The sequence below is a fragment of the Bubalus bubalis genome, chromosome 13, assembly GCF_019923935.1.
Source record: "Bubalus bubalis isolate 160015118507 breed Murrah chromosome 13, NDDB_SH_1, whole genome shotgun sequence".
Taxonomy (NCBI): domain Eukaryota; kingdom Metazoa; phylum Chordata; class Mammalia; order Artiodactyla; family Bovidae; genus Bubalus; species Bubalus bubalis.
The window spans coordinates 65,609,467-65,633,460 of record NC_059169.1 but is presented as its reverse complement, the minus strand read 5'-3'; the positions used below and the strand labels follow the sequence as shown (position 1 = coordinate 65,633,460).

Sequence of the window (23,994 nt, the reverse complement as noted above, 5' to 3'; positions counted from 1 at the left end):
AAACTACATATATATCTTCACTATCCAAGCAAAAATATATATTTTAGTTTTATTAATAAAATTGTACTTTTTAGAAATAGAAACACCTAAATTAACTTCATAATAAATATTTAGAGTGAAGATGACAATGGAAATTTCTGAAAACCATGTTCTATCTTCAAAAAGCTAATTTCTCTTCATAGCTATCATAAATGTCAGTAATTCTGACAGTTGTGTTTATCTAAACAGCTAATACATTTGGAAACAATTTTTTTGGAAACCTCATCTGTATATAATGAAGAGACACCCTTTCTGTAACTAAGAGCAAAAAGTCATATAACAAAACTGAATACAAATAACCCAGTATTGTAAAAATTTAAGTCAAGCTTTATGAAAACATGAAGGTTTTCCCTGGTGGCTCAGTGGCAACGATCAGATCAGATCAGATCAGTCACTCAGTCGTGTCCAACTCTTTGCAACCCCATGAATCACAGCACGCCAGGCCTCCCTGTCCATCACCAACTCCTGGAGTTCACTCAGACTCACATCCATCGAGTCAGTGATGCCATCCAGCCATCTCATCCTCTGTCGTCCCCTTCTCCTCTTGCCCCCAATCCCTCCCAGCATCAGAGTCTTTTCCAATGAGTCAAGTCTTCGCATGAGGTGGCCAAAGTACTGGAGTTTCAGCTTTAGCATCATTCCTTCCAAAGAAATCCCAGGGCTGATCTCCTTCAGAATGGACTGGTTAGATCTCCTTGCAGTCCAAGGGCCTCTCAAGAGTCTTCTCCAACACCACAGTTCAAAAGCATCAATTCTTCGGCGCTCAGCCTTCTTCACAGTCCAACTCTCACATCCATACATGACCACAGGAAAAACCATAGCCTTGACTAGACGGACCTTTGTTGGCAAAGTAATGTCTCTGCTTTTGAATATGCTATCTAGGATGGTCATAACTTTCCTTCCAAGGAGTAAGTGCCTTTTAATTTCATGGCTGCAGTCACCATCTGTAGTGATTTTGGAGCCCAGAAAAATAAAGTCTGACACTGTTTCCACTCTTTCCCCATCTATTTCCCATGAAGTGATGGGACCGGATGCCATGATCTTTGTTTTCTGAATGTTGAGTTTTAAGCCAACTTTTTCATTCTCCACTTTCACTTTCATCAAGAGGCTTTTCAGTTCCTCTTCACTTTCTGCCATAAGGGTGGTGTCATCTGCATATCTGAGGTTATTGATATTTCTCCCGACAATCTTGATTCCAGCTTGTGTTTCTTCCAGTCCAGTGTTTCTCATCATGTACTCTGCATAGAAGTTAAATAAACAGGGTGACAATATACAGCCTTGACGAACTCCTTTTCCTATTTGGAACCAGCCTGTTGTTCCATGTCCAGTTCTAACTGTTGCTTCCTGACCTGCATACAAATTTCTCAAGAGGCAGATCAGGTGGTCTGGTATTCCCATCTCTTAAAGAATTTTCCACAGTTTATTGTGATCCACACAGTCAAAGGCTTTGGCATAGTCAATAAAGCAGAAATAGATGCTTTTCTGGAACTCTCTTTCCATGATCCAGCGGATGTTGGCAATTTGATCTCTGGTTCCTCTGCCTTTTCTAAAACCAGCTTGAACATCAGGAAGTTCACGGTTCACATATTGCTGAAGCCTGGCTTGGAGAATTTTGAGCATTACTTTACTAGCGTGTGAGATGAGTGCAATTGTGCGGTAGTTTGAGCATTCTTTGGCATTGCCTTTCTTTTGGATTGAAATGAAAACTGACCTTTTCCAGTCCTGTGTCCACTGCTGAGTTTTCCACATTAGCTGGCATATTGAGTGCAGCACTTTCACAGCATTATCTTTCAGGACCTGGAACAGCTCAACTGGAATTCCATCACCTCCACTAGCTTTGTTCGTAGTGATGCTTTCTAAGGCTCACTTGACTTCATATTCCAGGATGTCTGGCTCTAGGTCAGTGATCACACCATTGTGATTATCTGGGTCGTGAAGATCTTTTTTGTACAGTTCTTCTGTGTATTCTTGCCATCTCTTCTTAATATCTTCTGCTTCTGTTAGGTCCATACCATTTCTGTCCTTTATCGAGCCCATCTTTGCATGAAATGTTCCTTTGGTATCTCTAATTTTCTTGAAGAGATCTCTAGTCTTTCCCATTCTGTTGTTTTCCTCTATTTCTTTGCATTGATCGCTGAGGAAGGCTTTCTTATCTCTTCTTGGAATGAGAGTTCTTTGGAACTCTGCATTCAGATGCTTATATCGTTCCTTTTCTCCTTTACTTTTCACTTCTCTTCTTTTCACAGCTATTTGTAAGGCCTCCCCAGATAGCCATTTTGCTTTTTTGCATTTCTTTTCCATGGGGATGGTCTTGATCCTTGTCTCCTGTACAATGTCTTGAACCTCATTCCATAGCTCATCAGGCACTCTATCTAGCAGATCTAGGCCCTTAAATCTATTTCTCACTTCCACTGTATAATCATAAGGGATTTGATTTAGGTCATACATGAATGGTCTAGTGGTTTTCCCTACTTTCTTCAATTTAAGTCTGAATTTGGCAATAAGGAGTTCATGGTCTGAGCCACAGTCAGCTCCTGGTCTTGTTTTTGTTGACTGTATAGAGCTTCTCCAACTTTGGCTGCAAAGAATATAATCAATCTGATTTTGGTGTTGACCATCTGATGATGTCCATGTATAGAGTCTTCTGTTGTGTTGTTGGAAGAGGGTGTTTGTTATGACCAGTGCATTTTCTTGGCAAAACTCTATTAGTCTTTGCCCTGCTTCATTCTGTATTTCAAGGCCAAATTTGCCTGTTACTCCAGGTGTTTCTTGACTTCCTACTTTTGCATTCCAGTTCCCTATAATGAAAATGAATCTACCTGCAATACAGAAGACATGGGTTTGATCCCTGGGTCAGAAAGATCCCTTGGAGGAGGACATGTCAATCCACTCCAGTATTCTTGCCTGGAAAATTTCATGGACAGAGAAGCCTGGTGGGCTATAGTCTGTGGGGTCGCAAAACAGTGGGACACGATTTAGTGATAAACAAGAAAATGAATGTATGAAGATGATTTATTATAACTTTAAGAGAGGAATAGGAAGAATGGCAATGTTAGCAATGTGTCTAAAGTTACATGGCTCATTGTCAGAGACAACGACAAAAGCAGAGACTAATAGCGTCAGAGTCTAATCGCTACAGTCATTAAAGATTATCCAAGTTAAGTATCTGTTTAGTTCTGGAATTCTCTCTCCAGCTTTTCCCTTTGAGTTGTCTCTTTCACCCTTGAATACTCTCAGCAACAGAGTTTACTAGTCTCTAAGAGAAACATTTAATCCTTGACAAGAAATATTACTGTTAATAGATCACCCCTTAGATGAGAAGAAAGTGTTTTCTTTATCATCTCTACCCATTCCTCTTTGTTCTAGCTTTTGGAGTCATGAAAAACAAGTCAAATACCTTTTAAACTTAAGAGTTCTGCTAGTTATCAAGGACAGCTGATTTTTTATTTTATAAACTAAAATTTCTTTTTGATTAAGAGGCTGTTTTTTTTAGTAAAATATATTGTGTTCTCCTTATCAAAAACTTAGAAAATTTAGGCAAGAACAGAAATCATTCAGTTACCCATCAGTGACCTTTCTTAATTATGAGTGTATTAATAGTTACCACCTTCTCATAGGTTTTATCCTTAGTGTAGATATTAATTTTACTGTGTTCAAAAATTTTTCCATGATTAGCAAAGATCTTAATATGCTTATTTTGCATAATATTAATTTCTAATCATATTATTTTATTTAAGTGGCACACTTTTTATTAAGTAGATATTTAGCTCTTAATTGATGAGCTGACAATGACTGGTTTTTAAGTCTTGAAGTCTCTCCAGTTTTTCTCAACAATATGTAAGAGTTATTTTTCCTTTTGTGCATACATCATCACCTGCTTTATAAAATACAGCTCTAAGATAGATTTCTGGGAGAGATATTCATGGGGTAAAGGGCTTGAACCTTTCAAAAGACCAATATACATTTTTCCAGTTCCTTTCCACTTTCAACTATCACCAGCAATTTAACAAGAGAAATATTTTCATTATATCCTTTCTGGTCCTGGTCATTCTTTTATATATAATATGATCACATTTGGCATGCAATGTGTCTGTCTTACTGGTAGACTTCATAGTTATAGAGGTCAGTAAAGTAGAATGCACTTTCAAATGATATCTTCCAGGTATATTTTCTATTCTTGGAAGAAGCTGTTCTTTTTGTTCTCTGACTCTTAGTGATTTTTTTTTTCTATTTAATAACCTCTTCTCAGTCGTATTTAGTTTTAATAATTCTCCTAGTTATTTTATCTTTTAATTTTCTACATTATGTTTTAATACTAAGAATTTTTGAATTCTGTGTATGCATACCATGAGTCTTCCTCATAGTCATTTCTCCACTATTTTTTGCTTAGAAAATTCTTCCCCACTGAAAGGATTGACTAACATTTATTGAAGCTTTCCCATCATTTTGTTTCAATATTCAACTTTTAAATGCAATTCAACCATTCTCATGGTGTTCCAAAATAATTATTTCCAAAACTTTTAACTGTCTCAACATTGCTTATTATCATTCCATTTCCTGCCCTTATTTTTAATGCTTCTCTAATGATATGCTTTTATGAAATATGTATTGAATTACTTCTCTCGCTCACACACATTGCTACCACCGCCACTACCACCGCCAGCATCACCAGCAATAACATCTAAGCCCTGTGACGTCTTTACTTCTGCAATAATCTAATTGGTATTTTTTTACATTTAAGAGTCATATATTTATCAGAAATTCTATTGCATACATATAGATTTAAGCCTTTTATATTACTTTTGCTATGATTACAAGATTTATTTCTTTCTCCTCTGGTCAAAGGACTCACTGTTACCATAGTTAGTGTTCATACATATGCATCTGTGTACACACACAATGTCAGAAACTGAATGTTGGCTATAGACTACAGGATCTGATTGTTCTGGGTGACTTTTGAATAAATTTTGCTCTTGAATATGTCGTTTTTGAAACCAGGGTATTTTGTCTTTCTTGGTGTAATCTGGCAAACTACTTGCTTGTAATATGTATCGCCTTCCCTCCACATTTCTTCTTAATATTGCTTCTTTTACAGCAAATTATGCTTTCGTTGTCAACAGGACAATTAGTGACACCTTTGACACAATGAAAGTAGTAAAAGTGTTTCTGGTGTTGTAGTAGCAATATATATACATTCATTCTTGGTACAAAATGGTATATCCTTAAAATCTTCACATTCTGCAAAGGTATGAAAAATAAGGATATGGGAAAGGATTAGAGAAAGATTACCTCAAATATATTAAATCAGAGCTAATAAAATATTAATAAACCACCCCGACCACCCTACCAAAAGTAGATCTCCATCTTATCCCTCTTTGCTCAATAAAATATGAGCAGACTCTTAAATCTCCACCTACATTCCACCATCAGTCTGAATTTTGCATTCTTTTTTTAAAGATTTTTTTTTTTTGATGTGGACCATTTTTAAAGTCTTTATTGAATTTGTTACAATATTTTTTCTGCTTTTGTTTTTTGGCCACAAGGCATGTGGGGGTCTTAGCTCCCTGACCAGGGATCAAACCCATGCCCTCTGTGTTGAAAGGCAAAATCTTAACCACAAGACCACCAGGGAAGTCCCCAAGTTTTGCATTATTAATCCTAGAGTTCCATGTTTCCTCCTTATGATGTAGACTGTGGAATGGCACTCACTCGGTCTATTGGCAGATGGTCCCTCGGTTTTCACTCTTGGTGGTGGTTTAGTCACTAAGCTGTGTCTGACTCTTGCAACTCTGTGGACTGTAGCCCACCAGGCTCTTCTGTCCATGGGATTTCCCAGGCAAGAATACTGGAGTGGGTGTTATTTCCTTCCCCAGGGGATCTCCTCAACCCAGAGGTTGAACTCTTGTTTCCAAATCAATCAGCAGCCTAAGTAACCATTAAAAGCAGAACTTGGATTATATACATTCCCAGCTCAAGGCCATTCAAGAACTTACTATGTTTTGAATACATTCCCAAATCTTTGCCCTGCATTTCCTGGTTATAGACTCATTGCCTCCACTCTCTCCCTTACATGCAGTACTCTTTTGACAAGCTCTCCCTCTTCTACATCCTAGAATGCATCATGCTTTCCCTGCTTCACTGTTTTCCCACTTTCAGATCATTTTAACATAATGGTCTTCTCTGCACTTTTAAATGTTGCTTAACTGCCATTTTATCATCTTTCATGTCACAGAGAGGCCACTCCCAATCACCCTACGGAAAGCAGATCTCCGTCTCTCCCCACTCTTGCCATGTTTCTCAAGGATGTTGACTTTCATTTCCCAGGGTGCTGTCAATGTTTAATACGCACATTTGACATACAGATATTTAATAGATATTTTATGCCTGCAGTAAATATTCATTATACACTTTTTATGTACCAGACCCTTTTCTAAGCCATGCATGTAGATCAGTGAGCAATGGAGACAAAAATTCAACTGCTTAAACCATAGAAATCATTCTTTTTATACCTATACTTTCCACATATTGTAGTGCCATCCTGTGATCAAATATGGTCTTTGTGTGAACGATCTTCCAAGGTGGTATGCATGAGACTAATTTTATTCCTTCCTGCATTTAAATAATTTTAAAAAGATATGGAATTCTAGTTTCAAACTTCATGTTGAGAGGGGAGGCTTTTTTCCGTCTCAACTTTTCAGTCAATACCTCATTATATTCTAACCTTCAAACTTGCTGTTAAGAGGTCTGATATTAATCTGATCCTTTATTCATTTTATGTACTGGACTTCCCAAAATATTATCATGATTTTCTAGTAAAATAAGGATAAATTCATTATCACTCTTAGCAGTAGGAAGGACATCACATTGATATAGCTCTGTAGCGCCACCAGAGGGGCCAGCAGCTGGAAAGAATATCCATCGAGATCTACCCTGCGTGCAAGGGATTTAAGGTGGATCTTTCAAGATGGGAGAATGATGGAGATTGGGCAATATATGTGATGTTACTAATTTAGGATTGGTAGATTTAGCCAGAGCTTCCCTGGAGGCTCAGCAATAAAGAATCCTCCTGCCAATGCAGGAAATGCAGGTTCGATCCCTGGGTCAGGAAGATCCCCTGGAGAAGAAAATGGCAACCCACTCCAGGATGCTTGCCTGGGAAATTCATGGACAGAAGAGCCTGGTGGGCTACCAGTTCATGCAGTCGCAAAGGGTCAGGCACGACTTATCGACTAAACAGATTTAGCCAAGTGAGGGGTCTGGAGAGAATCTTGATAAGAAAGATAAGGAAGCTGTTTGCCCAGGTGAGCAGGATGTTATCTCAGGTAAATTTATATGCAGGAATTTCTTGATGGGAACACTGAAATCCTGAATTATTTTTTGGTTTACAGTCTTATCACCCCTGAGAAACATTTTATAGAACAAAAATTTATAAGGCAATGGCACCCCACTCCAGTACTCTTGCCTGGAAAATCCCATGGACGGAGGACCCTGGTGGGCTGCAGTCCATGGGGTCGCTAAGAGTCGGACACGACTGAGCGACTTCACTTTCACTTTTCACTTTCATGCATTGGAGAAGGAAATGGCAACCCACTCCAGTGTTCTTGTCTGGAGAATCCCAGGGACGGGGGAGCCTGGTGGGCTGCCGTCTATGGGGTCGCACAGAGTCGGACACGACTGAAGCAACTTAGCAGCAGCAGCAGCTATTCCTGATGTTGTAAGTGGTAGCAATTCTCTTAGGGGATTTTTTTTTTCTCCTCCTTTATAATTTTCTTAATCTATGAAGCAGTTGTTCTTCTATGTCTTACATGGCGCTATGGATTCTTTCCATATGAGGTCTTTTATCTTCTGTAATTATGAAAATTCTTGGTTATTACTACTAAAAATATGTCCCACACACCATTATTTATTTTCTCTTCAGTCATTTGCTATATTATAGATGTTGGCTCTTACCCATCTATTCTCTTTTTCTCTTCACTTTTACAGTTTCCAAACTGGGAAAATGTCACGATCTGAACTTTAAGTTTGCGAGTTCATTTCATGATCATTCTACCAGTATCTCCAATTGCTTTTTTTTATTCTTACTCTTGATTACTTTTATTCCTCAGTTTTTCTCCTATCCTCTTTATAATTCTGTAAATATTAATATGCATATTTTAGTCTCCTATTAACTGGTATATAAACTTGATTTCTCCCTTTATGAGATATTCAGTTTGCCAGCCCTGGCTGTCTTGTACTTTTTTTTCCCCCCTCTGAGCTCTCATTTCCCTGGAAGTATCAGTCGAGTGACTTAAGTCTTACATCCTTCTGAGATTTAGATAGTAGTGATAGAAAGCATATTCCAAAGGTGAGAGTTATAGATGTGTTGATTTACATGTTATAGGTCTTTGTGGGGGAAAAAAAAAGCTTGTGGGTAAGGTACGTAGAGAATAAAAATAGGTAAAAAAAAAAAAAAAAAAAAGAAAGTGATTTGCCCAGGCTATTCAGTAATTTATGACTACTGACTGGATGTCCAGCTGTTCATTGTGGCATTCAATGGGCTAAATAATCTTTCAGCACATGATTAAAGCAATTTTATCCTGTTAATTTTATTCCTTTACCACAAACAACAGAGAAATAATTCTAAAAATGTAGTCATTAACTTGTTGATTCATCAGTAAATTTGGGGCAGTAACCACTTGCTTTGGATTGGGGTGCAATACTGTATAAGTCCCAATCTCTTACACAGTAAAAAGAAAAACACAGTTCACAGGGTCTATGAAGATGCATAAAGGAGGTCAGTAACTCTGCCTGAAGAGGAAGAGAAGAAAAATCCACAGAGGCTGTGATAGTGCACAGAGGTTTTAAAATTTGGCAGGAGTTGCCAGAAGGCTCAAGGGGAGGAACAGAATTCCTATTCTAAAGGACAGTATGAGAAAATGCTTTGAGCTGTAGTGGCCAAGTAGTTGGGATTCTTGTCAGTGTAAAATCAGGTTTTTCAGGGATTGACTTGGGAGATACATCTAAGAAAGCATTAGAAGCCAGATCATGCAGGTCCCATATTCTATAATAGGTTATTATTTTCCCTGTGGATGGTTATGAGTCATTTAAGGATTATAAGTACAAGAGTGATTGAATCAGATTTATATTTTAGAAATTTTAGGCATGTGGCATTGCAGAGGCTAAATAGGGAGGAAGCAAGGATAATATCAGTGAGATTATTACAAGGATATTGGTGTAGTCATGTGGAAGATAATGAAAAGGGCCTGGAATTAGGAATGATAGTAAAAATGAGAGCATTATGCTTTTATGTGCACAATGCATTATGCCAAAGATATTGGTATTATATACTACACCAATGAGCTTCCCTGGTGGCTCAGAGGTTAAAGCGTCTGCCTCCAATGCGGTAGACCTGGGTTCGATCCCTGGGTCGGGAAGATCCCCTGGAGAAGGAAATGGCAACCCACTCCAGTATTCTTGCCTGGAGAATCCCATGGATGGAGGAGCCTGGTAGGCTACGGTCCACGGGGTCGCAAAGAGTCAGACACGACTGAGCGACTTCACCTTCACCTACTACACCAATAGCAAGAAAAAAAATCCAAATAGGTTTGAGTGTGAATAAATCAACTGGGAAGTTGTTATTTCCTGTCAGATTTCAGAAAAAAAATACAAATACAATCTAGATATGTGCCGTACTCTCCTAACAAAAAAGGAGTCTTTATTTCTCACGATATCATGAGCTCACACCTGTACAGATGTATCCTCTAGCAGTTAGGGAATCAAAAGTAAAAAGAAAAAGAAAGAAAGTTGTTTGGGGAAATTTTATTTTACTTTTAATAATGTTCACTCAAGAGTGGAGATTTCTGTGTATTTTCTTTCCTTTGTGTTTTTCGGAATTCAAGTTTCCTGCTCTTTCCACCACACGCCTAAGCTCATCCTTTAGGGAATATGCCTTCTGATCGCTATAAATATCTGGAACTTTTGTTTTCCTGTGTATCTTCAAGATGTTTAGATAACTGCGGTTTTCATATCTAGGGACAATTTTTTTTAATTTCTCTTGAGATTGATGTCAAGGTGAAGCTGTCTTACATTTTTGTTTCTTAAGTCCTGAAAGTATTTAGGAAAAATAAATATTGGGTTAATTTAAAATTCACGTGCAAGATTTGAGTCTTTCTGCATCACATTCCATATCTCTTCCAAGTCCTTGAAACATAACTTGAGGAAGCAGCCGTTTCACTTCCAGTTTATGCATCATAAAGGGATCATTGAAATCAAAGGATCTGCTAAACTTTGTAACTTATGGGGAAAAATTTTTCCCCCTCAGAAAGTTCATTCTGAAAGTGCAGGATCAGGAATAGGCTTTTATTTCCACATTGGAGAGAAGTATATTTGCTTCACTGAGTCCCATGTTCTTTTACAGACTTTCTATCCAGTAGCAATTCCATAGTTTCTGATAAGAGTGTCAGCTGAGGAACCAATAGCCTTATCAGCACCTTCTCTTTGCGATTACATTCATATATCACATTTTTAAATTGTTAATCTTGATTTTTGTCCTTCAGTTAGTATCACTGCATCTCAATCCAGAAGGACAAGTCAATGTACTGAAAAAATTATATACTCTTCATTACTTTTTAAAGGTTTTAGTCATCAATCAGAGTTACTCCATCTTTTCTCTCCCTCTCCTTTTCTCTTTCTCTATATTTTACTATTCCATTATAAATAACTCAATTTTATATTTTATATATTACATTTTAAATGTATTTTAAATACATCTGACCTTCCCAACATAAAGTCTAACTTTTTTCCAATCCAAGACATTTGAAAGAAGATAGCAGATAAATGGTCTTTCTTAGCACAAACTCTCCTGATTCTTCTCACCTGTCCTTCATGAGTATTGTTTTTTTCACTTTATGGATGGAGAGATAGGTTGTCTAATGGAAAGTCTCATGTCCAATTCACAACTTAAATATGATGTGGACTAGAATATGTCTTTTTTAATTGAAATATAATTGCTTTGCAATGTTGTGTTAGTTTCTGCTGTACAACCAAGTGCATCAGCTATATGTATACATATATTCCCTCCCTCTTGAGCCTCCCACCCTCCCCTCATCCCATCTCTCTAGGTCATCACAGAGCCCTGAGCTGAGCCTTCTCTGCTATACAGCAGGATCCCACCAGCTTTCTGTTTTACACATGGTAGTGTATATATGTCAATACTAATCTCCCAATTCATCCCACCCTCCCCTTCCCCTCCCCACCATGTCCAGCTGTCCATTCTCCACATCTGTTTCTCTATTCCTACCCTGCAAGTATGTTCATCTGTACCATTTTTATATATTCCACATGCATTAATATACAATATTTGTTTTTCTATTTCTGACTTACTTCAATCTGTGTTACAGATTCTAGGTCCGTCCACATCTCTACAATGACCCAATTTCAATTCCTTTTTTATGGCCAAGTAATATCCTGCTGTATATGTCTTTATCTCAATATTGTATTACTTTTTTTGAAACATACTTGTGTAGTTTACATTTATGGCAGTTCTCTGGAGTAAATGAAATGGATTTTAATAAGTCTAATTTCTCATTATCTGTCTTCTCTTTTCACCCAGTTTCTTGTATATATTCCTTGTTGTCCACTAATCCCTTCATTGTCACCAACATCTTGCACTCTGACAAGGATAATGCTGTTTACCATCTAATTTCTATTGGATACCATGAGTAATAAAATAAAGCAAATGTAATAAAATAAAATTCAGTTTTTCCATTTTTCAGACTGATTCCTAATCCTGATTGAGTCATAATTCACATGAATTTCTTATAGGCTGTGTATGTGTATGTTCATATTTTCATTTTCATTTATATTTTGGGCAACAATCAAACATTAGTCTTAAGCAAAAATGTTGTGTTGAGAAACTTCAGATTCAACTCTAGAAAACGAAGGACAAACAGTAAGGTAATAGAGAATGTATACTGCTGAAATAGAATAGAAATGGCAGTTATTATCATCATAAGGTATTCATATTGTAGTCCTGATAAAATTGCCACGTGAAAAGTACATCATCGACCACACATATCTTATGGACGCTGACATGAATAGACAAGGAGTGCTGGGGAAGTGGGTGACAATTACCTTCTTAAGGCAGATATTTTAATGTTACCGCTGATGCGTATCTGGAGTAGGAAATGGCAACTCACTCTAGTATTCCTGCCTGGAAAATCCCATGGACAGAGGAGCCTGGTGGGCTATATAGTCCATGGGGTCTTAAAGTCAGACACTACTTAGTGAATAAACATCAGCTGATATATATATATGGTACATTTGTGGTTAGAAAATTAAAATGATGATATGTAACATCATAATGATGTTGCTTTATTGAAGCTTTGGTTATACCTGAGGAATATTAAATTGTCTTTATCTGATAATATACATTTTATTCCTGTTACTCTAGTAAATTAAAGCATCCTCCAAATACTGAAATTAGTTCAAATAAGAAATTTCACATCTAAAATGGATACATTTGAAAACCAGTATTACTTTTCATTTTCCTCCAAAAAAGTAATATTGCCATTTAGAGAACTCACAACACTCTGTCTCCAATTGTGAAAATAAATGTGTATCATGCTATGTAGTTGATCATAATACATTTAAAACAAAAAGATTGATAAGATGGGAAACATTTGAGAAAAATGTTTTGGATTATAAGATTGCCAATTTTTGCTTAGTCTATGCTGCTGCTGCTGCTACTAAGTCGCTTCAGTCGTGTCCGACTCTGTGCGACCCCATAGACAGCAACCCACCAGGCTCCCCCGTCCCTGGGATTCTCCAGGCAAGAACACTGGAGTGGGTTGCCATTTCCTTCTCCAATGCATGAAAGTGAAAAGTGAAACTGAAGTCGCTCAGTCGTGTCCAACTATTCACAACCCCATGGACTGCAGCCTTCCAGGCTCCTCCGTTCATGGGATTTTCCAGGCAAGAGTACTGGAGTGGGGTGCCATTGCCTTCTCCGTGCTTAGTCTATAAAGAGGCCTTAATAAAATGCTGAATCTAATATGCCAGAAAGGAACAAATTATGAAAGTACAGCATTGTATATTAGACCTTGAACCTAGATTGAGAAATCATGATGAATAATCTGGACATCAAAAATTAAAACTTAACTGCTTGGTAACTGAAAAAAATTACTGTTAAATTGAGGCAGCATGCAAACAATGAATAATTTCTCAAATTGAGAACATTACATTAAATATAATCACATTTATTAATGCAATGCATATTTAATCTATAGTTAAAGCATTATTCAAATCTGGTTGAGTTATAAAATGATAAGGTCAATTAAGATAAATATGCATATTCAGGTACCTAGAATGCCCCATTCATTTTAATTTGATAAGCAAATGTATGTAAATAAATATGTGAGTTGAATATTAATGACAGAATAATAAAATAGTTCAGACTGTACATATAAAATCAGGAACTAACAGAAATAAAGAAGTTATGCTCAAAGCAATACATTTTTATAAACTTTGTATCATTAAGATGATTTATGAAATCAGCAAGACTTTGAGAGACATTGGATATTTTTTATTAATCTATTTTGAGATGATAATCTCATTTATTTGAAGTAATTTCCTCATCTTCAACTGTATCTTTACTGTAACCTCAAAATAATATTATGTTTTACAATAAATATATTCCTGCCTTGTGATTTATTGTTCTGTGCTTTGGAGGTAAGAGAATTAAGAAAAATAGCATTTTCATAATAAACCATATATTTAATCCCTTTCTAAATGTTTCCTTTGGAAATTAAATTGCCTAGATGCATCTTGATAATACCATTAGTTCACATTCTTTCTTCCTCAATTAATTTACCTATAAGAGGAAAACAATACAATTATACTCATCAGGCTTGGTATGATATTTTATTGACATTAATATCACTAAATAACAGAAACTTTAATGTCAGTTCTTACAAACATTAAAAATAGAAATGAAAATGAAAAAACATTTTGCCAAGATGTTGATATTCTGTAACCTCAACAGCATCTTCAAGATGAGCAAAACTTACAGTGAATGACATACTTGAAAATCCCTGGTCCATTTTGCAGACCTCAAAGGTACAGCCTTTGATTTTCAAGGTTCTCTGTTAAAAACAATATGTGTTTATGATAAATTTTGTAAATAATTTTTAAAAATTACAGGTGCAACCCCTGACAAATGTCAGTTTTAAAGTCATCTTTAAAAGCAACTTGTTATGGAACTTCCCTGGTGATTCAGTGGTTCTGACTTCACCTTCCAATGCAGGGAGTGCAAGTTCGATCCCTGGTTGGGGGGGCTAAGATGCCACATTCCTCATGGCCAAAAAAATCAAAACAGTAAACAGAAACAATACTGTAACAAATTCAATAAAGACTTAAAATTTTTAAAAGTAACTTGCCAAATATTAGCCTTTCTTTATTCTTCTTAGATAAGAACTTTTGTAACCTGTGTTTTGAGATCACTGAATAATTATTACCTAATTCCACGGTTTAAAAGGAAAATAACTTTTTAATAATTAAGTTTTATCATTATTATTGGCATTGTTGTGATTTAAATGTGATGCAGAATCATTAAAAAGTGTGCTAACCCTAATCCTTTTGTGTTTTTGTTTTTGTTTGCACTTTCAGAGACAAAGACATAGCATGGCATGAACATGGCGCAGTTCTATTACAAAAGAAATGTTAACGCCCCCTATAGAGACCGCATCCCTCTCAGGATAGTCCGAGCAGAATCCGAACTCTCACCCTCCGAGAAAGCCTACCTAAATGCTGTGGAAAAGGGAGATTATGCAAGCGTCAAGAAATCCCTAGAAGAAGCTGAAATTTATTTTAAAATCAATATTAATTGCATCGATCCTCTTGGAAGAACTGCTCTTCTCATTGCAATTGAAAATGAGAACTTGGAACTCATTGAACTCCTCTTAAGCTTTAACGTCTATGTTGGAGACGCCCTATTACATGCTATCAGGAAAGAAGTTGTGGGAGCTGTCGAGCTGTTGCTGAACCACAAAAAGCCCAGTGGAGAAAAACAGGTACTTGCAAAAATATTGGTTTTCATTTATTTTACATGCAGAAGGTTGCTATGGATGGTCAAATTCTCCCCCAATTTTAAGAAATATTAGCACTGAAATCAAAACTATTATGATGAAAAACTATTACTAAGTACACATTTTATACTCTACAAAAGTCACCATCACCTGCACCTCTTACCCTGGCTAAGGAGACTTTAATGAGAACCAAAGCAAAACTAAGTAACCTATGGTGGCTTCCCATACGTTAGGGACATGTTTATGTAATAGTATATAAATTTATGGGGGTGGCGCTACTGTGTATATGTGGTGTTTTCTCCTTGTCCTTCATTTTCTGAACATTCTGCAGTAACAGGCTGAATTCTTTTGCTATTTTTCTTTTTAACCTTCTTGCCTGTTTTGGAATTCTGTATCTTATTGCTAAAGTGAGTTGTACATCTAACTCTGATACTGTTTTTTAGCAAACTCTAATGAATTCTTTTAAATGGAGACAAATTTTTTTAAAAAGCAAAAAAGTTTACTAGAAAATAACTGTAGATTTAATATATCACACTTACTATTGGCAAAATGTAGCTGTATCTTAATGTCATCAGTATAAACTAAGCTAAAATGGTACCTGATTATAAATACTATCTGGTTTTTATTCCTGTTATCTCCCTATTTTTTACCCCTAAGGAAGTGGAAAAATCATAGACAGAAATGAATAAGGAATCTATTTTTGTCTGTCTACATTATTCCCTGGTACTGCCCTGTATCTGAACTATTTGATCCTTTATCCTTTCACATTGAACTCTTCACTTCCCCACGTCAAGCCTCATTGACTAATTGCAGAAGACTTTGCATGTATTTCAGTGGCTCAAAATCTGTCCTTTCAAGTAAAATCTTATAAAAACATTTGTTTTTAGACCTCTAGCAGTTTCTGTTCTATTTGATAAAGGTGCAAGTATTTTCTGCAAATGACGGACTCTTAGAGACATTGCTTGTGGTTTACTCACTACGTCGTGTCTGACTCTTTGTGATCCCATGGACTGTAGCCCCACGAGGCTCCTCTGTCCACGGTATTTCCCAGGCAAGAATCCTGGAGTGGGTTGCCATTTCCTTCTCCACGGGATCTTACCAATCTAGGGATTGAACCTGGGTCTCCTGCACTGCAGGCGGATTTCTTTACTAACTAAGCCATCTTAGAGACATTACGTTCTTTTAAAGCAAGACCTGCTGTAGCTATTATACCATTATCTTTGCTTTACTGGAGGACTTTGATCAGAATCATTGCCATGATTAAGACAAGAATTTCAAGGCTGGATGTCTCCTGAAAAGGTCTCCCCAAAAGTCTGTGTTCTTTGGCCCATTCTTTTGTCTTAATAAATCAGGCACCCTTTTCCCTCACCTGGCTCCAAACTTTGATAAAACAACACTCCACAATGGCAATACTTCTTTGCTTTTTGCTTTACTGGTTTTTAATTTTTTGTTTCATATCCAGTTGTTTGGGTTACCTTCCCACCATATTGATCTGCACCTTGATTATTAGTAAAAGGTAGTAAAGGTTTGCAAAGGTTTGAGATCTGGCAGAGTCTGAAATATCCCAGGCCATGTATTTCTGGACAATTTCTCTTGTATCAGTTTGTAAGACAAGAATTTTCAAACTTGTACTATCCTTGACAGGGGTGGACAGGTAGTAGTAATGTTTAAAGACATATGTTATGTTATATCCCAGTTTTCCACCACTAGAGAAACCAGACACTTAGACAGGAATGAGTAGGAATCTGTTCTTATCTGTGTAAGTTAGGTGCTACTTTCCCAGTCCACCTTGTGAATTTGAAACACCTTGCACAATCATACTCCTAAAGTATTTGCATTTCCTAATAGCAATGATCTTATATTGTATACCCTCTTGTTTATTATCTATAAGAGCAACCATGAGACAGACTTGGGACTGTGTGTCTAGATCATTTAAGATTGTAACAGGTCTGTAGAACAAAATTGCTATTGTGTTTTTCCTGCTTATTACTATATAATCTTCTTAATTTTATTGTCTAGAGAACAGTGACCAAACATTTCAGTGTCTCTTTAGTCAATGACATTTGTGCTGGCCAAAGTAATTTGGTGTCTGGAGAAGATATCTGCTATTATGAGATTGTTTGTTGGAAGATGTTCAACTTCTGAGCTAAACTCTAGTCTGACAAGTAGGTCTTGGCTTCTTAGAGGCACTTGATCTGGAACCCTGATCATTAATAAAAGGCAGTAAAGGTTTGCAATCTGTCAGGAGTCTGAAATATCCCAGGCCTTGTGTTTCTGGAGGATTTCTTTTATATCAGTTTGTAAGCCAAGAATTTTTCTTTTCTGTTTGCACATTCTAGAATTCCTCTTCAGCAAAGACCCTGAGAATCAACAAAAGTTGTATCTTTTGGTTTGAACTTTGTAATTTGGAAAGAGCAACTCCAACCTACCTCAGAGTTCCTGGTATCTTGTACAATAAAAGTGAGGTTGTTACACCAGGAAATGTATACAGTATGGCACATAAAAGAGGTCCTTGGGGTTTGTGGGGGAGAGAGGGGGGCAGACGAACCCCATTAGAGCTTGGCTGTTTATCTGTGACTTACTTAGACAATGCATCTCTTAAGTGTGGCCAACATCATTTGGAATAAAAGGTTCCATTAGCCAGCATCTGGTAGGTAACAAATAAATTCTTGACAGGATTTTTTATCTCATAAATTGCAATTCCTTAGAAGATTCTTGTGATCATGAAAGCCATTTTGTGTTTACTCTGTTTGCCTAATTTGCAGTCTTACAGGCCACCCTCAAAGACCCTGGAACACATTACCATTAATTTTGTTGAGGTCACTGAAGCTGAGTGTTAAAACCTAAGAACAATAATATCCAAGTGGTCAAAATGAGCAAAACTTGTCTTAAAATGAGTCAAGTAAAAGGATCTATTATAAAACACACAAATCTGATGATCAGAACACTTAGAAATTAAAATGTGACAGATGTGGATCAGGAAATAGACTCTTCTCTGACGAATGTGTCACATGTTAATTTCTTTCTCTGGAATAAGATGCAATGCGTGATTGCCTCCCGAAATCATGGGGGCTTGAGATTTCAGATTACTCGGCTTATTCTTCCAGTACATTCGCCAGGGAACAATTTACAATTTAAGTATGCTTTTTGGGCCAGGTCTGAGCCCCATCACTGGGGAAGAGACATGATTTTTTTTTTCTAGAGTCTAGTTGTGCAGAGAGACAGGAAAAATATCATGGGGATATGAGTAAATGTAATCACAGTGGAAAAGAGAAATCAATCCTTGGGTAATTATGAAACTAAACTGACTAGACTTGGTAAATACAAAATATTATTGGGTGGAGGGCATCGGGGGAGCAGGAGAAAGGCCTGAAGGAGAAGGACGAGTTTGGTTTATAACCGGGGAAAGTTAATTCCAGTAGCTGAGGTAGAGACTCTAAAAGAGGTGTATGAGACCTGCTTGGATATACTCAGCTTTCACTTTATTGACATTGACATCTAGGAGATTATCAGACATTTTGGTCTTAAGAAAGGGGTTTGGAATTGATATACAGACGGACGATAGGGAGGACCTTGAAGTGCATAAAATCACCTGTTTTCCAATCACTTTGACATTGGTTGTACGTCCTTTCCCTTGTATATTGTTTAAATGTTTATGATGGTTAGTATGTTAAAAACTTTTCTCAACGCCACATCTAATGAAGATATTTAGGTTTTTCCAGATAAATAGATGGGCACAGATTATTAATTATTTTCTTCCCTATTTCATGTACTTCTTCATAAATCAAGATAGTGAATCCTTAGTGTTTTCATTTTTACTATAAAAAATGGAAAGAGCAATACTTTATTTCTTTTCATGTAGTATACAGCACGGAGAACCTGTCATTCTCCACATTGGGCAGGGAGATGGGAGATTACGTATTCTTACTGAGACTGCTTCCTGGCTGGAATCATCACTCTGATACTCTCTGCTGATTTTACTGAACTTTTCTTTAACCTCCTGAGTGCCGTATTTCTCCATAGGGAATAACCAACAGTGACGTCTCAGCTCCCTTTTTTCAGTCAATTGATTGGTTACTTGACTTCTAATTATTTCTAGCAGACCTTTCTCTTTGATGTCTTCTAAGGCCAGATTCAATTTCAGTTTCAGCTGCTTTAGTAAATGTTTATCAGAAGCAGAACTTTCTTTTTCACTCTTCACTTAGACACTAGTATGAATCTTCAGTACCATCAACATTTCTGGGAGGGCTTCTTACTTCAGTTTGTGGGATTCCACCCCAAGAGTCTCTGATATAGCTGGTCTGGAAGGGGTCCCTGGGACTTGTGTTTCAGTTTCTCACAAGTAGGATAGTGACAGTAATGCTTCTGTTCTGGAGACAACACTTTGAGAACGGCTGACTTAGAGAATGTTGAAAACTACAGAATACCTATAGTTGTGTACCTCATGTTAGGTATGGTTGCCTTATACCGTGATAACCTTGCTTTTGGGAGATTTCAAATAGCTATCTTAAATACCAGTGATTAAGTGGTATTTAATACAAAATAATTTTCCAATTTCACTAATGCATTTATTATATTTTCCCTTCTTTGGGAAAAATACTTTGCTAAACATTACGTATCTATTCAGTAGTTAAGATCCTAGAGTATTTCAATTGAAGAAATTTTGATTTGAAAGCCCCACTAAAAAGAGTATCAGATTTTATCATATCAAGAGACCTTGGAGATCATCTAACCCAATCACTTTGTTTTATAGAAGAGGGAAAAGTATTTGGGATTTAACCTGACCAAAAGAATCTATAAGCCAACATCTAGCATCCAACCTGCAGATAGCCTGAATGATGAATATTCATTGAACTTGTCATCATGCCAGTAACTCATGATAAGAATTTTATTTGCATTATCTCATTTCATCTTCACATTATCTGGTGAAGGTTGGTCCCATTGTTCTCCCCATTTACAGATGAGGAAATGAAAGCACAAAAAAGTATTAGTGATACATCCCAGATCACAGAACCAGGAAATATCAGTGCTGGAACTCAAGAGTCACGGAAAATCATCACCAGGCTATCTGGCTCCAGCCACTGTGCCAATTTGGATAGCAATCATTTAAATGATTAGCTAATTATCCTATTTAGGATATGAGTTACATAAATTTAAAAGAGCCTCTAGAGTTACGTATTTAGGCTGTGCCTCTATCTTGTCTATTATGATAGCATTTATAATTTAGTTGCTCAATAGATACTAAGTCATTAGAAGTAATTAGAAGCTATGGAATGCCAGGGAAGAGTAGAGTTGAGTGACAGAAATGCTGACTTCTAGCCCCGTTCAACACTTGCTAACAGGACAAGCCTCTGAAAATCATTCTGAGCCTTGGTTTTCTTGGTATTAATTGGAATCATAGAATTAAGTTACTTGCTTCTTAATGTCTGGTGGTGTTAAAGTTCTGTAAAAGTGTTTCATGAGGTGACATGTAATAACAGCATAATATATTGTATTACTCTATTATGTCATAATCTCTGTCTTCCTATTGACAAACAAATATACTAATAATACAACATAACACTAAAACATAAAGTTCAGCATGGGCAATTTACCTTCTGGAGTGGTGCATGGCTTCTTTTTCATTTGAAAAATGCAATTATTGGAACTAGAAACCCTATTTAGGGAGAGCAAAGGAGAATTTAATTGTTTACCCTTTTCCTTTCTATCTCAGTGCGCCTAGGGGATTTCAAAAAATAATTTCTGTGGATATGCTAATGCGATTTGTGGCTTTAGAAAGAGTACCTATTATGTAATCAGGAAATCAAAGGATGAAATAGGAGATTGGCATGAGCAAGTTAATGTAAATATGCATCCAACCCAAAATATACCCTGCTGACTAAAAATAAGGGACATTTTTAATTCATATTGATGCTAATAAATATATCCCTGGCTACTGGGAAGAGATAGAGTTTACTTTTATCTCTTGTCTTCATTTGATTTTAGTTGCTGGACGTTAGAGCAAGTAATTTACTTCTGCAGACTCATGAATTTCATATAGTCCTTTTTAAATGTCCTGTGCTAAGGCAGCCTATATGTTCTAGTCTTTAGAGCTGCCTCTTGCAGAGTGAAAATATTTCCACTTCCTCAGTGATTAACCAGTTGAGGTTACCCTTTTTGATTTGCTTCTGTTACATCCTGGATATTCACGGTCAGTTCAGTTCAGTCGCTCAGTCGTGTCCGACCCTTTGCAACCTGATGAATCATAGCACGCCAGGCCTCCCTGTCCATCACCATCTCCCAGAATTCACTCAAACTCACGTCCATCGAGTCAATGATGCCATCCAGCCATCTCATCCTCTGTCGTCCCCTTCTCCTCCCGCCCCCAATCCCACCCAGCATCAGAGTCTTTTCCAATGAGTCAACTCTTCGCATCAGGTGGCCAAAGTACTGGAGTTTCAGCTTCAGCATGATTCCTTCCAAAGAAATCCCAGGGCTGATCTCCTTCAGAATGGACTGGTTGGATCTCCTTGCAGTCCAAGGGACTCTCAAGAGTCTTCTCCAACACCACAGTTCAAAAGCATCAATTCTTCGGTGCTCAGCCTTCTTCACAGTCCAACTCTCACATCCATACATGACTACTGGAAAAACCATAGCCTTGACTAGACGAACCTTTGTTGGCAAAGTAATGTCTCTGCTTTTGAATATGCTATCTAGGTTGGTCATAACTTTCCTTCCAAGGAGTAAGTGTCTTTTAATTTCATGGCTGCAGTCACCATCTGCAGTGATTTTGGAGCCCAAAAAATTAAAGTCTGACACTGTTTCCACTGTTTCCCCATCTATTTCCCATGAAGTGATGGGACCAGATGTCATGATCTTCGCCTTCTGAATGTTGAGCTTTAAGCCAACTTTTTCACTCTCCTCTTTCACTTTCCTCAAGAGGCTTTTCAGTTCCTCTTCACTTTCTGCCATAAGGGTGGTGTCATCTGCATATCTGAGGTTATTGATGTTTCTCCCGGCAATCTTGATTCCAGCTTATGCTTCTTCCAGCCCAGCGTTGCTCATGATGTACTCTGCATAGAAGCTAAATAAACAGGGTGACAATATACAGCCTTGACGTACTCCTTTTCCTATTTGGAACCAGTCTGTTGTTCCATGTCCAGTTCTACCTGTTGCTTCCTGACCTGCATATAGGTTTCTCAAGAGGCAGGTCAGGTGGTCTGGTATTCCCATCTCTTAAAGAATTTTCCACAGTTTATTGTGATCCACACAGTCAAAGACTTTGGCATAGTCAATAAAGCAGAAATAGATGCTTTTCTGGAACTCTCTTCCTTTTTCCATGATCCAGCAGATGTTGGCAATTTGATCTCTGGTTCCTCTGCCTTTTCTAAAACCAGCTTGAACATCTGGAAGTTCACGATTGACATATTGCTGAAGCCTGGCTTGGAGAATTTTGAGCATTACTTTACTAGCGTGTGAGATGAGTGCAATTGTGCGGTAGTTTGAGCATTCTTTGGCATTGCCTTTCTTTGGAATTGGAATGAAAACTGGCCTTTTCCAGTCCTGTGGCCACTGCTGAGTTTTCCAAATTCACGGTAAGTGAAACTAAATACCATCATCATATTTACTATCAAAATTAAGAGAGAGAGTGAAGGCAAGAGCAAGAGAGAATTATCAAGTATTAAAGATGTTCTCCTTCCTGGTGGTTCAGATGGTAAAGAATCTGCCTGCAATGAAGGAGACACAGTTTCAATCCTTGGCTGGAATCACAGAGTTGGACATAACTTAGTGACTAAACAACAACTTCCCAAAATACTTATCCTATTGTGAGACAAAGCTGGATACATCATCAATTACCCTTTCTTTATTTCTGGATGGAAAATGTCAATAGAAAATGTTTATAATATTTTCCACCATTAATATGAAAAAGCTGAAAATTATCCCCCACGTGATCCTTATAATGTCAAGTAGAAACCAATATAAAGTATTTTTATTAATAAGTACTTTGAAAGTCTAAAAATTAAATTGATTCCTATTATTCCACAGCAGGGAATTTAAATGCTGTTACAACATAGATAGAGCCTAGATTTCCTTTAGTCGTCTGGCAAATGGCAATCATGAGTGATATGAATGATTCTTCCCTAAATGGAAGAATTTTTTAAAAGATGGACTATGTTTCACTCTTAATATGATAAAGTGGTTTAAACTAACTGGTCATTCTGACTCATAAGATAATACACATTGACATTTTCTTTTTCTTGATGACCAGTAAATTATAGATAAGCAGTTCTCCAGAATTCTCTTGTTCCTTCCTCTCAACATATCACACTTATTATAAAAGTCATCAGCATCATCATTAAATATGTTTGGAATGCACAAGAGCAAAAAGCTTTTAGCTCCTTCTGAAACTCAAGTGAAAAAAAAGGATGAAAAACAATCTCAACCAATAAAGCAAAGCTTCAAGCATTGAGGCATTTCCATCTGATGGTGAGAAAATACAAGACAGAGTCCTTATTTTCTGTTTATGGACAAGGAAGGAGGGAAAGATGGTAAAGAGGTTCGAGAGAGAAAGATGTGGCTGTAAATCCTATCTTATTGTCTAGGCAAATTGTTTGAGCCTTGACTTTCTCATAAATAAGAAGGAGATAATAGTCCCTGCTCACCAGGTTGTTGTAAAGATTAGATGGTTAGCACACTAATAGTCGATGGGGTCGCACAGAGTCAGACACGACTGAAGCAACTTAGCAGCAGCAGCAGCAGCACACTAATATGGCTGGCATTTAGAGAGCTCAGTACATGCACCTCCACCTTGATGTCATTTGAGCATTTCATACTTATTCAATTCAATTTAATTAAAAATGCTTATATGTGTTGAAGAGGCTAAACGTTCCTAAAAGTAAATTCCTTGAGAAGC

The 23,994-nt window shown here is 37.1% G+C and overlaps 1 protein-coding gene across 2 annotated transcripts in view; it reads left to right on the top strand.

Annotated features, from left to right (window-relative positions):
* The window catches only part of TRPC4 (transient receptor potential cation channel subfamily C member 4), a 205,492-nt gene that overhangs the window by 45,349 nt on the left and 136,149 nt on the right, over positions 1-23,994 (top strand). For both annotated transcript variants that reach the window (XM_006065973.4, XM_006065971.4), the window contains exon 2: positions 14,683-15,086. In XM_006065973.4, the coding sequence (XP_006066035.1) occupies positions 14,703-15,086 (384 nt within the window). In that variant the 5' untranslated portion in view covers positions 14,683-14,702. The remainder of the gene's footprint in view (positions 1-14,682; positions 15,087-23,994) is intronic.